At 39.4% G+C, this 16667-nt stretch overlaps 1 protein-coding gene across 1 annotated transcript in view; it reads right to left on the minus strand.

Annotated features, from left to right (window-relative positions):
• Positions 1 to 5131: 5131 nt before the first annotated feature.
• INTS2 (integrator complex subunit 2) overlaps positions 5132 to 16667 on the minus strand; it is a 41191-nt gene continuing 29655 nt past the window's right edge. Inside the window, exons 19-24 of the mRNA XM_008149495.3 lie at positions 11969 to 12167; positions 7632 to 7883; positions 7200 to 7307; positions 6961 to 7066; positions 5615 to 5791; positions 5132 to 5513 (exon numbers count right to left, since the gene is read on the minus strand). Of these exons, the coding sequence (XP_008147717.2) occupies positions 5344 to 5513; positions 5615 to 5791; positions 6961 to 7066; positions 7200 to 7307; positions 7632 to 7883; positions 11969 to 12167 (1012 nt within the window). The 3' untranslated portion in view covers positions 5132 to 5343. The remainder of the gene's footprint in view (positions 5514 to 5614; positions 5792 to 6960; positions 7067 to 7199; positions 7308 to 7631; positions 7884 to 11968; positions 12168 to 16667) is intronic.

The following is a 16667-nucleotide window of genomic DNA, read 5'->3' on the forward strand; positions in this document are numbered from 1 at the left end:
TCAGACCGTTGGAGGGCCGGACTATAGTTTAAAAAAAAACTATGAACAAATTCCTATGCACACTGCACATATCTTATTTTGAAGTAAAAAAACAAAACGTCAAAAACACCCGCATGTGGCCCGCGGGCCGTAGTTTGAGGACGCCAGGAAGGTCTCAGAGCCTGTGAAATGGAGATATTATCTATCTGATAGGATTCTATGCAAATTAACCAAGCACTGAGTTAAGAATAAGGTAACTACAGAATGAGTCTAAACTCCAGTATATGACACAGAGGAAGTGACCGACACAGAGGAAGTGACCGACTTTAATCTCTGCCTCTTCTAAACCACCCTTTCTTAACCTAAGATCCACAGGCGTCATTCGGAGACTGTGACCTCCTGATAGTGCATTCGAAAGTTTCTGTGCATAGCTGCATTTTTCCCAAGAGAAAGTCCATAGGTTTCTCATTCCCAGAAACATAACCTAAGGAAATAACTGAAAATCCAGGGGGAAATGACATACACTGTTATCAAGTGATAAATTATTTGCAACAGAGGGGGGGAGGGGAAGGTAAATTCAATCTAGGGATGGAGGGATGGTTAAAACAGCAATTCCATAGATTGAAGCCAATAACAACCTTAACCACAGCTAATGTGTTCCCAGAGAAGTTTAGGAGATTTTATATATATATATCCTCATTCCAGGATTTTTTTTCCATTGATTTTTAGAGAGAGTGGAAAGGAGAGGGAGAAATAGGGAGGAAACACCGATGTGAGAAAGACACATCGATTGGCTGCCTCCCGCATTGTCCACGACCAGGGCGGGGAGCCTGCAACCACAGTACATGCCCTGGACCGGAACCGAACCCGGGGACCCTTCAGTGCACAGGCCTACGCTCTATCCACTGAGCCAAAACGGCTAGGGCAACAACCCCTATTCTAACCTAATAGTTAGCGACTCTATCTCTGAGGCTCTGAGAATTAAATCTGGTGGAATCTAACCCCTGGTTCTGTTACTCAGCTATTACCAAGAAATCAACCCATCCCCCCCGCCCCGATTGTGGCAAAAAGCTTCTCAAAATGGGGTAGCTTCCCCTACAGAAGGGGGGAAGGGGGGACTGCCCGCCGCTGTCGCCCCCTGCGGCCAATAACAGGCCTCCGCTCTAAGAGGGTGAGGACAGGCTCCCTCCGCCCAGGTTTGCTTCCGCCCACTGCCCTTCGCCCGGAGCCAGGTAAGACCCCGGAGGCGCAGGGGATCCCGCCAACACCGCAGAGCCCGCCGGGCGGCTGGGCGGCAGCAGAAGGCGCCCCTCCGTCAGGTGAAAGCCCTCTCCCCACGGGTGACAGACTTGCCAGGTCTGAGGAAAACCGAAGCAACGCTGCCTGGGCTCCGCCTCACAGGAGAAAAGGACACGATGTCGGCGAGCAAACAAAGCGGAGCGCTGGCGCCGAGGAAAGGTCACAGCCTCCCCCTCCCTCGCTAGGCTGCTGCTCCCCGGGCCTGGTCGCGGGCCCGCGCCGCCTTATTTTTTCCTGTCCCCCAGTTCTCCTCAGTCCCCGGCACCACTCTCCCCGACGAATTCCCGCCTCCCACCCCCTCGACTCCCGGCACCCAATCGCCTGGACGAGCTCAGACAAACCAATCACACGCCAAGGCTAGACATCAAGCAGCCAATCCCAGGGCACGGGAACTTCTGCGCCCAATGGAAGCCTCGCAATATCATTCGACCCGCGATAATTGGCGGCACCGGAAGACGAACTGGGAAAAAGCGAATGACGCCGCGCCAATCCCAGGGGTTTCAAGGAGAGGCAGCTTCGGTTGACTTTTGGCAACCGGCGGTTTAAGCCGTGTGTCAGTTTCTTGGGAAGCTAGAAATGTTATTGCTAAGGTCTGTAGATAGACGGAGAGGATACACCTCTGAGCCTTGCCGACCTCTCCTCTAAGCGTTCTTCAACGCCGCTGGATTCAAAATTCCGGACTTGAATATAATAGAGTGCCCAGGGTATGGAAAAGAACGAGGCTGGAACGGCTGGTCTACTGAACCGAACGAGGTGAAAGGTTCGTGACTACGGGCTACCATCTCTCAATAATCAAGGATTCCCAGATACCAGATTCAACCAGAGAAGCGCTCCCGAGGTCTCTCCCGCACCAGATCACTTACGTCTACCTCCGTTAAGACTTATCCCTCCTAAAACTCAATTTATTCTTCTTTGCCAAGAGTACACTTCAGTTTTCTCAAAGGTAGGCGGTTAATCGTCTCGCCAAAAAAAAAAATTTTCATTCTGTAAAGCCTAAACTCGGCTCAAATAGTGTACCAGAAAAGGAAAACCAACTAGTTTCTCAAATTCGGGAAACTACTTTGGGGAGAGAGGTGTGCTGCAGGAGGGAGAAGCAGGAGGAGAGTCTCACATCTTCCCCAAACGACAAAACTTAAGTCATAAAAATAAATTTTACTCTTTAGTAATTTCAGGCTGAGAAATTTATCCTAAAGAAGTAATCTTTAAGAAAGAAAAATTAACAATACCTTAGTTGATCAGTGTCTATTATAATACTGGGGGGGCGGGGGGGGGGGGACGCGACTATAAACTTCCCAGCTTAGTAATAGGGAGATGGTTGTATCAATTCAATCAGTATGAAGCCAATAAAATAATTATAAAAACTAAGCAGCCTGCCGAAACCGGTTTGGCTCAGTGAATAGAGTGTCGGCCTACGGACTGAAGGGTCCCAGGTTCGATTCCGGTCAAGGGCATGTTCCTTGGTTGCGGGCACATCCCCAGTGGGGGTTGTGCAAGAGGCAGCTGATTGATGTTTCTCTATCATTGATGTTTCTAACTCTCTATCCCTCTCTCTTCCTCTCTGTGAAAAATCAATAAAATATATTTAAAAAAAAAAAAACACACTAAGCAGCCTGCAAACAAATTCCATCTAAAGTTAAATTTAAAAAAAGACTCCACACTGGGTATTAAGAATTATATGAAAATATAAGCAAAGATGAAGGGAAGGTACAAAACTGTAATTTATTGTTAAGACAATGGAATAACGGATAATTTATAAAAATAAATCTCTAAGTATACCTTCAAATTGTTATTCTTTTATAATTTTTTAAATTACATTATTATTTATTTCAGAGAAGAAGAGCGAGAGAGATAAAAACATCATGATGAGAGAGAATCATTGATCGGTTGCCTCCTGCTCGCCCCACACTGGGAATCAAAACGTGACCTCCTGGTTCATAGGTTCATGCTCAACCACTGAGCCAAGACAGTCAGGCTACAAGTTTTTAAAATATCTTTTAAGTAACTGCTCCAGGATAACTACTCTGATTCTTCTTGCCTAAATTTCTAAAGCGCTCAACAGACTCTAAGCTTGTGTTGCCATTTGATGTATGTGGCACAACAGAAATAGATTCACCTATGCTCTGAAGCCACACAGTCCTAGATTCCAATTCCTTGAACTGTTCCTTTCAGATTAACAGTAGTGAAATGAAACAAAAAATACAATTTCATTTGATAAAGATGAATGTTTATAAACCAATATTCAAAATAGCTGCACACATCTGTTTTCACTTGAATAAAAAAAATCACATTTTGACAAATTTTATAACCTTAACTTAAAATACATGAATATTAGCATTTACTAATATATTTACACATTTTATTTACATCATCAACAAATCTGATGAAAAACAGCATATGTTATTATTTTAACACAGCAGGTTTTGACCAGTCTTGAAAAATTATCCAAGAATGTGCACTGCATTCAGTTAGAAAACATAGTTCAACCTTTTCTGAATTCCTAGAGGTTGGTTACCTACTCAAAATATTCCAAAGCCTCAGGAGCAGGAGTATTTAATTTTAAAAGACTACAAAACGGCCTTGTTTAAAAATATGAAAATTCTAATGGTATTTTTTAAATGCTTTTATTTTTCACAAAAATTACTTAATCGAACATTAAGCAGCTACCATCTATGATACTGTACACTTCATGATTTGAAACAGCTACAAATTAGTTCTCATATAATACCCTTATGAGGTAGGGCCAGTAGTAATCCCATTTTAAAAGGAGGAAAATGAGATGTGACTACTTGCTAGTAAAAAGGCTGAAGTTTAATTTCTTAAAAACCACGCTTTCTTATTAGCCTGCCTAATTTCTTTTATAAGTGAAGGGGTCTGTTTCAAGTGGGGGCAATAGAAGGAAATATCTGTCATTCAGTTATATCTCAGAAAGCAAAGAGAAGTACCTTCTACATTGAATACTTAATTAAGAAAATAAAATGAGGATTCTGGATTACCTGAATGCATCTACCTAATAATCAATGGAAGTTACTAACAAAGGAATGCAAAATCCTTCAGCCACATGGTATTTTCCATTTGTTTGTTTGTTTTTCTTATTTTTCCTGAGGTCCAAACATTGTATACATTTTCTTAGTCAAAGATCTTCTAAGATTATTATGTGAATTATAATCCTAATGACAAACCAAGAGCTCTTTAATGTAATGGGTTGTATTACTCTAAAACTTAAATAGGTACCAATGTATTTCTGACCATTAGATAAGTTAGTAAAGCATTATAAAAATAAATTTTAAAAAAACTAAATGAGACCCTCCTTTCAGGTTCTTCTCTGCACAAAGATATTTCTGTATACACTTTTAAACCAGTATCTTAAAATCCCAAATTATTCAAGTATCTCTTTAAACATATGGCTTTACATATTAGTAAAAAATTGAAGCAAATATGTAAAAATCCTAAAATCCTCACCTGTAATTCCATGAAAATCATTTACAAAAAGCTATTTGCCTCTTTTTAAAGCCTTCTCAATACCATTTCTTGAGAACTGGAATTTGATCTTGCATTACTATTACTTGCATTGCAAGTTTTAGAGATTTCTATTTGGGTATTTAAATTCCTAATTTTTCCTGAATTCTCCTTTTTCTCCCTCTCATCATTGCATAATTGTCGCACTTTGTTACTAGCTCACAGCTAAAATAAACACTAGGACTACCCACCAACTCATTTTTATAAGAAATTAAAGGCATGGCAGTTTTTCTTTACTTCAAAAGATAAATACAAAGACAAATTCACTTTCCAGTAATAAGTTGTTTAAATGTGCTCCCAATGGGCGGCGGGGGGGGCGGGGGGGGGGAGGCTCGGCTACTACAATATAAACATACCAGCAAAGTAGATCCAAAGAACTGCCAATCAAATACAAGCAAGCATAATTCTCAAGAGAGTTCTAAATTGTATTCATGTTGAATTGAACCATTTTACTGATTCCAAGGCGGTACTGTTCCCATTCAGTTTAGAGTTGTTATAAGATACAGATTCATATTGGGTATATGTAGCAACCATCTTCATTTTTTTTTTTTAAATTCCACTAACACTCATGTTTATTATTTCAATTATTGTGCTTTCAATACAATGACAGAGCTGTACATCAGGATCCATGCTTCCAGTGTCCCTGGATCCATTTTTGTAAGATGAATCTTTACAGATTCCAGACCATGCACTTGGTTTCTCCTTTATTTGTTGAAGACCTAAAAACATATGGAAAAAAATTTAATTAAGGCAAGAAATCTAAAAAGAGTTTTGTCTGTTTGAGATATTAAAACAAGTCTGAAAATAAGTTACTACTTACGTGTAATAATTGGATCAATGTCTCTTGTCTGAGTGGCAACATCGGAGGCACAGACTTGCCCTATTTGGATCAGCAAAGACATAATATCCTCATACAGTGGAGGAAATGCTCGACAAAAAGAGACCAAACTTGGCAGAGTTGGCATGAAAAAAGCATATCGCTTAGCCTGTGTTAAAACTGGAAAGAATGAAACAATTTTTATCTTTACAGGTATAAATTCAACATACATGGCCTATACAATATACAAGTACCACGTTTGTGCTGAGGATACTGTTTTCTAAGACAGGGCCAGCCCCTGCCTTTAGGGAGCTCACAATCCAGTAGTCAGCCATCGTCCAACATAGAAATTCTTATGCCCACGCACTGTGATAAGTGTATCACCTGCATTATTTCATGTAATTCTCATAATCTTATGAATGAGGAAAGTACTATACTGTTACCTATTTTTATATGAGAAAACTCGTAAATAAAACATAGTTTATCCCTGGCTGGTAGCTCAATTGGTTGGAACATCATTCCTGATACATCAAGGTTGAGGGTTCAATCCCTGGTCAGGGCACATACAATAATCAATCAATGCATATATAAGTGGGACAACAAACTGATGTTCTTTTCTCTTTCTCTCGCTCCCTAAAATCAATTAAAACACACACACACACACACACACACACACACACACACACACACAAAATATATATGTAGTTTAATACATTTGTTCAAGGCCACATAGCCAGTTAGTGGTAGAGTTATGATTCAACTCGGGCTTTAAGCTCTTAACCACTACAAATAATATAACATGAGGTGAATACAATGGAAAGAAAAACGAGCAGGGTATTATGGGAGCACTGAAAAAGAATATAAAATTAACTAAGGCATTATTTTACAAAATTAAATTATAGTTCATATCTTTTAAAGTAGTTTATTTTACTCTAGGAACCAGAAGGTGGTTAAAATGTTAGGGTATGTTTTAGAACTTAAGAAAACAACTAATTTATGTGTCTTATTTATACATAGGACTATGTTTTTCTTGAACTCTAAGCATTTGTAATAATTGTAATTTGTTTTCTATTGATATAATTACATTCAGAAAGTACATTTGATTTCCATTTATAAAGTGTGGGAAGCTTATAATTATAAACCTATACATAGTCATTCACAAAATGAACGATACAGTTTGCCTACCTATTCATCTCTACACTGTAAATCACATTTATAATAGAAAAATTTTCACAAGATGGCATAAATTAAACCTATTAGTGACACAGAAAACAGTGTCACTAAATTCAGAAAAACTATGTACTTCTCTATGTTAGAAGTTTTCTCACTGATGTTGGTTGGCTACACACCTGTCAGCAAAGTTCCCATGACATTGACAGCTAAGCGAGCCACACTGAGTGACTTTGGTAATGCATACTGGATACACAAATGAGAAAGCAACTGGATAGCAAATATCTGCAATACAAAATCCAAATATTACATGTTTCTGAAGAATGTCTCTAAGTGTTAAAAAATTATTAAATGTTTTACATAACTAGCAAGACTAGAGAGAGATCAAAACTTATCTAAAGCTCTAAATGCTCATTACCTGTTTTTCAAGTTCTGGCTGTGCAATAAGCTCAGGTATGAAATCCAAACAGATGTGCATAGATGGAATGCCTGCGACCGTCAGAGGCAAAAGTTCACATGGATAGCCCTATCCCAACAAGAAAGGAGGGAAAAGATATAAAGAAAATAAGTGTAGGTCCAATACAGATAAAAATATAAAGGAAGGTTTCACTTCCTTTATGTAAAAGTTGCTATATCTATCCTGGCATTTCACCTTTCTGATGCACTAGAATAAATTATCTGAAATAAAATCTAAAATTAATCTGATTTTTCTCCATATTGCAGAGGAACATGATTATTTGTGTTATCTCCTATTTCTAAATGATTCCTATTAATTTAGAATTCAAACCCTCCACCCCCCCCCCAAAAAAAAAAAAGTTCAACCATAAAGCATCATTCTTTAAAAACAGACCTGAAAGTGAACCAGCTTAGCAATGTTGGGATCTGCAATGTACATTTGGTGCAAGAGACAACAGATAAGGCACTGAACTTCTCGAAGGTTACAAAGCAAATTGTCTTCTCCTTCCTCCATTCCCTTATTTGGAGTGCTGGTAGTAATAACACTTTGAACATTCCTTAGCAAGCTGTCTGGATTGACACCCTTTGCTTTCTCCTCTTCAGTAGGTAAGCAAATCTCCAAGAGAATCTGGACAGCTGCACTATCCTACAAGCAAATAAAACAGTGAATTTAAGAAGTTTCTGAGAAGTTTATTTGAAACAAATCTGATTTTGTTTTCACATGAACAGAAGTTAAAATTATAACAAAGGTACTTCTAGGGGAAAAGTGAGCAATCTATAGGGCAGTGGGTCTCAACTTTTTTAGGGTTATAAACCCTTTTAAGAATCTGAAGAAAACTACATCCTCTCCCTATAAAAATTAACATATATAAACAAACATACTGCATCAATTTAGGCTGGTCACATATCCCATAGACTGCAGTTTAAGAATATCTACTAGAAGAGTTTTCTGATTCAGTGACATCCAAAACAGGCCATAGGCAAAAAAAATGACTTCTACCAAAATGTTCTTTCTGCCCAGCCAGCATGGTTCAGTGGTTGAGAGCCAACCCATGAACTAGGACAGTGGTCGGCAAACTCATTAGCCAACAGAGCCAAATATCAACAGTACGATTGAAATTTCTTTTGAGAACCGAAAACTGACCTCTGCGCATCGGCCACGAAGTTTTAATCGCACTGTACGGGCGCGCCTGCACGTGGTATTTTATGGAAGAGCCACACTCAAGGGGCCAAAGAGCCGCATGTGGCTCGCAAGCTGCGGTTTGCCGACCACTGAATTAGGAGGTCACGGTTTGATTCCCGGTCAGGGCACATGCCCAGGTTGCAGGCTCAATCCCCAATAGGGGGTGTGCAGGAGGCAGCCGATCAATGATTCTCTCTCATCATTGATGTTTCTATCTCTCCTTCTCCTTCCTCTCTCTGAAATCAATAAAAGTATATATTTTTTAAAATGTCCTTTCCTTCCTCGTAAATTCCTACTTCTCCCAGTATTACCCTATCCTGTATTATCCTCTTTTTCTCACCTGGCTACCAGCTAATTAATTCCTCTAAAGATGGTGGTTAATAATTAATGCCTAAAAGTCACTTCCCAAAGTTTTTTCCCTTTTAATTTGAAGATGGGCTTTTTAAGGCCCTGGTTTTGCAAGGAAAAATTCTACCTTGCCATCCATTCCACCTGTGCAACTCAATGTTGCTCAGTCTACAAGCTGGAGTGTCATTTCATAGAATAGTAGTTCCTTAAGGGGGGCTTTCCTTAACACCCCTACATGTAAAGGAAAGCTATAATCACTCTCATCTCACCGGAAGGAATAAAAAAAAATTAATGTATGACATGCATCTCTAAAAGACAGACATTGTCTGAATAAAGCAATTCCTTCATCTAATTAAAAACTTGATTATAAAGTAAGGTTAGGCTTACATTAGAATCACTTACAAAGTAAGGTTAGCTTTGCTTTGTAATCATAATTCTTGGCTTGTAGGGTTCTTGATTTGGGGTTGTTATGTTTTGTTTTGTTTATATTTGTTCTTTGGAGCCAGACTGCTCAGGCTTGGATCCTAGCTCTGCCACTTACTAGATGTGTAACTTTGAGCAAGTCACTTAACCTCTCTGGGTCTTATTCTCCTTTAAAAATGGAGATAATAATACTCCATACCTTGTAAGTTGGTTGTGAAGATTAAATAAGTTAATATACATAAAGAACTTAGAATAGTACCCAGTATATAGTAAGCATTATATAAATGGTAGCTATTAAGATTCTTAATGCCTTACTGGAAACTGAGGGCCAGATTTATTTTCAAACTCAGAATTATTTTTATTGAAATATTATATAATGCCACCAGCAGAGACTAGGGTAGCACATTATAATCAAACATATTTATATTTTTGCAGCAAACATACAAATATTCACCTTAAGTGGAATAAAGGCCATAAATAGTTTGCCATAAATAGTTTCACATCAATTCAGGTCAAGTTTGTCAAAAATGAGGTCATGTTTTTCTGCCAATTGAATTACCAAAAAAAAGCCTCAGTTTCCATAGCCTTTGGATATCTGTATTACAGATAAGGGATTGTGGAACTATATTATTCTTTTCTCCTATTACCAATGAAAAGATTTCAGAAAATATATTTTAAACTAAGAAAATATTTCTACTTTGCAGACCTCAAATTTCTTTTCATTTAATCATCTCACATCTCCTATACTATTCAAAACGACTACTTAAGTAAAATTCTACATTGTTACAAAATTTTTCAAAATATAAAATTGAACTGCTTCTCTTATCATAATACTTAACACTGCTTGACATTTTATGATATGCAGAGGTGGGCAAAAGTAGGTTTATAGTTGTTCATATGGAAAATAATATAATCCTATATATTAAAAGGCTAATATGCAAATTGTCCCCTCAACCAGGTGTTTGACTGGGAGTTCAACCAGGGAGCGGGGCCAGCCGGCCAACTGCCCGCGGCCCCTGCCCCCGGCCGGCCCCACCCCCAATCAGCCCCCCATCCCGATCAGGCCCTACCCCTCACAGCCCCTACCCCTGGCTGGCCTGGCCCAATCAGCTCCAATCGGGGTAGGCCAGTTGGACCCCACCCATGCACAAATTCATGCACTGGGCCTCTAGTTAATCCTATATAATAAAAGCCTAATAAGCAAATTGTCCCCTTGACTGGGAGTTCCGACTGCTCGCTATGACATGCAGTGACCACCAGGGGGCACTGGCAGCGGGTGGCAGTGGAGGCGCTGCCAGCCCCGATGGGCCCGACAAGAGCGGGACCTTGGCGGGATGGTGGAGCAGGTGAGCAGGCAGTGTGCCATGCCAAGTAGGGTGTGAGTTGGGGCCTGATTGCCCTGCCTATTGCCCTGCCTAGTGACCAGTGGCAGCAGCGAAGGGGATCAGGGCCGCCACCCGGCCCCCAGGCGCTGAGGGAGCCGGGTGGGGGGCCCAGCACTGATGAATGCCCCGCAGGTGGGATGGTGGAACAGGTGAGGGGGCGGCACCAGACCAAGGCAGGGTGCCAGGCAGGGCTGCAGGGCTGCAAAGCTGGAGGAGAAAGCTGGGGCCTGATCCCCCCACTCCGAGGGACCCCACCAGTGCATGAATTCGTGCACCAGGCCTCTAGTAAATAACACAAAAATAAACTGTGTTTCACATACACCTATAAACCTACTTTTGCCCTACTCTGTATATATACTATCTATTTTTTGTTCTGTTTGTCTCCACCATTTAATTTTTTTAAAATATGTTTTTATTGATTTCAGTGAGGAAGGGAGAGGGAGAAAGATAGAAACATCAATGATGAAAGAGAATCATTGATCAGTTGCCTCCTGTACGCCCCCTACTGGGGATCGAGCCTGCAATCCAGGCACGTGCCCTTGACCGGAATCAAACCTGGGACCCTTCAGTCTGCAGGCCAACGTTCTATCCATTGAGCCAAATTGGCTAGGGCCACCATTTGATTTTAAGAAGCAGAGTTTTATGTTTTTTAAAATGTAAATCTGATTTAAATGTCTATTATATTAGTATCATGAAGCCCTGGCTGAGTGTCTTAGTTGATTGGAACATCATCCTATACACCAAAAAGGTTTTGGGTTCAGTTTCCAGTCAGGGGACATACCTAGGTTGCAGGTTCGATCCCCAGTCAGGGCGAAAACAGGAGGCAACCAATCGATATTTCTCACATCGATGTTTCTCTCTTCTCTCTTTCTCTTTCTCTCTCTCTCTCTCTCTCTCTCTCTCTATCTCTCTCTCTCTTCCTCTCAAATCTTTGGGTGAGGATAAAAAAAATTAGTATCATATTATTTCTGATTTTAGTAATACAGTCTATCTGATATTTAGAAGCAAAGGTAACACCATTATATTATATTCTGTAAAAAAAGGAATGCACAATATGTCACCTTTGTACAGAGAGAGCATAATATGCCTTCTACTTAACTGATTATATTTTTTTTTTAAAATATATTTTATTGATTTTTCACAGAGAGGAAGGGAGAGGGATAGAAAGCTAGAAACATTGATGAGAGAGAGACATCGACCAGCTGCCTTCTGCACACCCCCCACCTGGGGATGTGCCCGCAACCAATGTACATGCCCTTGACCGGAATCGAACCTGGGACCCTCCAGTCCGCAGACCGACGCTCTATCCACTGAGCCAAACCGGTTCCGGCGTTAACTGATTATATTAATAGTGAAGCACTTGCCCTTTTTTACTAAATTTTACTTTATTACCTGAGCAGCCAGTAATGCATTTTTCAATTCTTCTCTAGTAACTTCTGGGCCATCGGTTTGTCCAACTAACCCTAATGTATTATTCTGGGAAGACCTGTCCTGCTCTGCTGTTTCCTTCAGATGAGCACTCAGGTAAGCTTTGGACGCAAGAAGATATCCGTTCAACATGTGTAGAGTGATATCCATCAGTGGGGGGCATCTATATACAGAAGGAAGAAAAATACATGAGAAAGAACATAAATGTATACATTAGCCACAACATGACCAATTAGTTTAACTTGAATAGTACCTGAAAAACCTGAAAAGAGAAAAGTAACACTTTTCCCACTGAAATATTCATTCTCAAAATAAAAGTTTAATATGTCTTATTTCTCTATATTTCAAGATTATATACGAGTATTTATTTCCTCTTACCAGCTATAACGTATAATGTATGTCCTAGAGAAACGACATTCTATTTTGCAGAAAATGGCACTACCAGTAAATCTTTTAGATCTGATCAATGCAAAGCAGCTGTCTTCAAAGAGAAATATTCTATTATTGATAAGATGAAGGAGACTGTAGCAGAATATTTACTCTTTCTACTCCTAACTCTTGCTTGTTTGGAGCAAGACAACTCTGTATTCCAAGAGTGCTTTATCCACTTGACCTGGAAAAAATATTTACTGAGCCTCAGTTTCCTCATCTATAAAATAAGTACAGTTATTCATTCCTTGAATAACTGAATTAAATTTAAAAAAGGAAACAGAAAAGATAAATTGGTTATGACTAAAATTTTTAAACCGAGCCCTTAGAAAACCCTAAAATGCCATTTCTCAGTCTATCACAGAGAGAACTAACATGTGTGCATAAATGGCATTATAGCTTTGTTTACAAATGTGACACACTGGGAAAGCTTAAATGTCCATAAATATCAGTATGTCAATGGTTTTTGTGAAATGTCTACATTTTTTATAATAACTATGCATGTATTTACAGTGGAAAAAAATATGTCAATGGTTAAATAAACTATAGCAATGTTTCCCAAAATTAAAGATTAAGAATAACCTGGAGTATGCTTTTTTTAAAAAAAATTTCAAACTCTCCTCCAGACATTCTGTATGTTTCTGGAGGACAGGCCTGGTAATCTATATATGGAATAGTACGTGACAGTTAAAACAAATTAGGTAGAACTATGCATACTAATATGGGAAACGTTGAACACAGTAAGTTTTTTTTAAAAGAACAAAATAATTCCCAAAATATACTACTGCTACTATTTTTTAAAACTACCCAAAACAAAAAGTAAATACTTCTATTTATAAATTATTAAATACATAGAAAGTAAAGCTACATACACACCATTTTGACATCAAAGTTTCTATAGAGATGGAACTGGGATTGATCAAAGAGGACAAAGGAATTTTGCTTTAGCAATGACAGTATGGTAGAGATAACAGAGAACAAGACTTTTCACCTGAAGAACCTTTTTCTTGTGAAACTTCTCATTTATTCACTTATTAATGTGTATTATGAAAACTTCCATATATACATAAAAGAAGAAATATTATAATGAACCTCCAAGAACTCATCACTAGCTTCAACAATTATCTACACATGGCTAGTCTGATTTCATCTACACCTCCATCCACTTTCCCATCACCAATACTGAGTTAGTGCAAAGCAAATCCTAAACATCATGAATTTTTATATGTGTATATCTTTTCATATTGTTTGGCTTGTTAAAATACATGTGAATGACCACTTGTTAAAAAATAAATTTTTTTAAATGAACAAAATTAAAAGACAAAACAATAGAATAAGGGGAAAAACAGCAATCCTATCTAATGAAAGAGTAATATGCAAATTGACCATCACTCCAATACACAAGCTGGCTGCCCCCATGTGGTCAAAGATGGCTGCCCCCATGTGGACACAAGATGGCTGCCACAAGATGGCCAGCAGGGGAGGGCAGTTGTGGGAGATCAGGCCAGCAGGGAAGGGTAGTTGGGAGGGACCAGGCCTGCAAGGGAGGGCAGTTGGGGGCAATCAAGCCTGCAGGGGAGGGCAGTTAGGGGGGAGGGCAGTTAGGGGTGACCAGGCCTGCAGGGGAGGGCAGTTAGGGGCAATCAGGCTGGCAGGGGAGCAGTTAGGCATCAATCAGGCTGGCAGGGGAGTGGTTAGGTGGTGATCAGGCTGGCAGGCAGAAGCGGTTAGGGGCAATCAGGAAAGCAGGCAGGCAAGCAGTTGGGAGCCAGCAGTCCCAGTAGGATCGGGCCTAAACGGGCAGCCGGACATCCCTCAAGGGGTCCCAGGTTGGAAAGGGTGCAGGCTGGGCTGAGGGACACACACACCCCATGCACAAATTTCATGCACCAGGTCTCTAGTATATATACAAAGAGCTAATATCCTTTATAAAGAGCTCTTTAAATAAAAATTTAAAAAAAAGATAAGCTATCTAATATAAAGGTAGGCTAAAATATAAAGAAGAAATATCAATAGCCAATAAGTACATTAAAATATTCAATCTAAAATATAAATTGAAATAGGAATCCATTTTTCACCTATGAAATTGGGAAATATATAAAACAGTGTAGGGAAGTGTGAAATATCAAACATAGTTATGAGAATGTAAACTGGTTCAGCATTTCTAGATGACAATTAAAATTGGAATCAGCCCTAGCTGGTTTGGCTCAGTGGATGGAGTGTCGGCCTGTGGACTGAAGGCTTCCAGGTTCGATTCCGGTCAAGGGCACATGCCTGGATTGTGGGCTCGATCCCCAGTGGGGGACTTGCAGGAGGCAGCCGATCCATGATTCTCTCTCATCATGGATGTTTCTGTCTCTCTCTCTCCCTCTTCCTTCCTCTCTGAAATCAATAAAAATATATATATTTTTTAAATTGGGATCAAAAGTCCTGAAAATGAGTGTTACTTTTACCCCAATAATCCCATTTTTAAGAATATATTCTGCCCTGGCCAGTATTGCTAAGTGGTTAGAGTGTTGTCCCCCTCTCCTCCACCCCCACTCCCAGCTAAAGTGTGGTGGGTTCAATTCCCGGTCAAGGGCATGTACCTGGGTTGCTGGTTTGCTCCCTGCTTCCCATCAGGGTGTGTAGGAGAAGCAACCAGTCAATGTTTTTTCTCTCATGTCAATGTTTCTTTCTCTTTCTTTCTCCCTCTCCCTCCCTTCCTTCAACTCTCTCTCAAAAGCAATGGGAAAAATATTTTCAGGTGAGGATTAACAAAAAAAAAAAAATTTTTTTTTAAAGAATATATTCTGAGGAAATACTCAGTACATAGAACAGTCACCACAGCACTATTGATAACAATATAGAAATAAATAAAATATCCAATAAGAGACTGAGCTAACCATATCTATGTGGATATCATGTGGCCAATTAATATAAGAATATCTATTAAAATGAGAAAAGGTTCAGAAGTGAAGTAAAAAATCCAGGCTACAAAAACATTACATACATATGATGGCATAATTTAACAACTTCCTGAACAACTGGAGCATTTCAGGTGAAAAGTTACCTACTTAGGTAGATTTTTAACACTGATAAATTGTTTTAGAAGTGGCTTTTTTCTAGAAGTGTTATTTTATTACTAGAGGCCCGGTGCATGAAATTCATGCATGGGTAGGGTCCCTAGGCCTAGCCGGTGATCAGGGCCAATCCGGGCCTTCCAGCTGCCGGCCGGGGTCTTCCTTCCCTGGCTGCCAGCTGCCTGCCAGGGCCTTCCTTCATTCCGCGCCGCCCCCTGGTGGTCAGCACACCTCATAGCAAGCGAACAAACTCCTGGTCTTCTGGTCAAACTCCTGAGGGGACACTTTGCATATTAGCCTTTTATATATATAGATTGTTTTCCTTTTATTAGATATTTAATGTCACTTACACTACTAGTATTTATTCTTCTGATTCCTATTTCCTATGAGACCCTGAGCTCGCCAAATCATATTTGGCTGATTTTGCAGGTTTTGTCACTTCAAGAATTCATCCTCAGGTTTGAGGGCAGATGAGTCTATAGAGTATATTCTAGTTAGTCTTTACTCGTTTCTTTAAACGACCTAGCGCAAAGCTTCCCTTCTTAAATTATCACCTAAATGACCTCATTAGCCTATTAATCAAGGCTTCCCCATAATATGACCCTAATCTAATATTCCAATTCTAAAATTGTTCTTCTTAAAAACTCACCCTTCCATGCTAGTCCTTTTTATTCTTGCTTTTACACTTTTGTTTATACTATTCTTTTGCCCACAATATCTTCCCTGATCCCCTAACCACCACCATTATAGTCTGTTCATCTAAATCCTATTTTAATCCTTCAAAATACTAGTCAGGTTTGACTTCCTCCTCATCTTTCCTGAACTTTTAACAGCATTCACTTACTATACCATTCATCTACCTGTGACCATATTATTTAACTTTTCATTTATTTGTCTTATGCAGGTACTAATGACTTTGATGGCAGGTCCCTCAACTTATATATCTTTGATATTATTTAGCAACTAGAAATTCAAACATTAATGATGTGAATTAATTAATTATGCCCCTTGAAGTGAAGCCACTTCAAAGCAATTAAGTTTGGCAATTAATAAGGAAATATAGACAAATATGGACTCAGTGAAGCTAACATCGCAAGTGAGGATGCCAAAAAGATCACAGTTGTAATGCATGTAATGGTTCACAATAAATCAATTTCTTTAAAAGCCTTTTC

Source organism: Eptesicus fuscus, chromosome 20, assembly GCF_027574615.1.
Source record: "Eptesicus fuscus isolate TK198812 chromosome 20, DD_ASM_mEF_20220401, whole genome shotgun sequence".
NCBI classification, from domain to species: domain Eukaryota; kingdom Metazoa; phylum Chordata; class Mammalia; order Chiroptera; family Vespertilionidae; genus Eptesicus; species Eptesicus fuscus.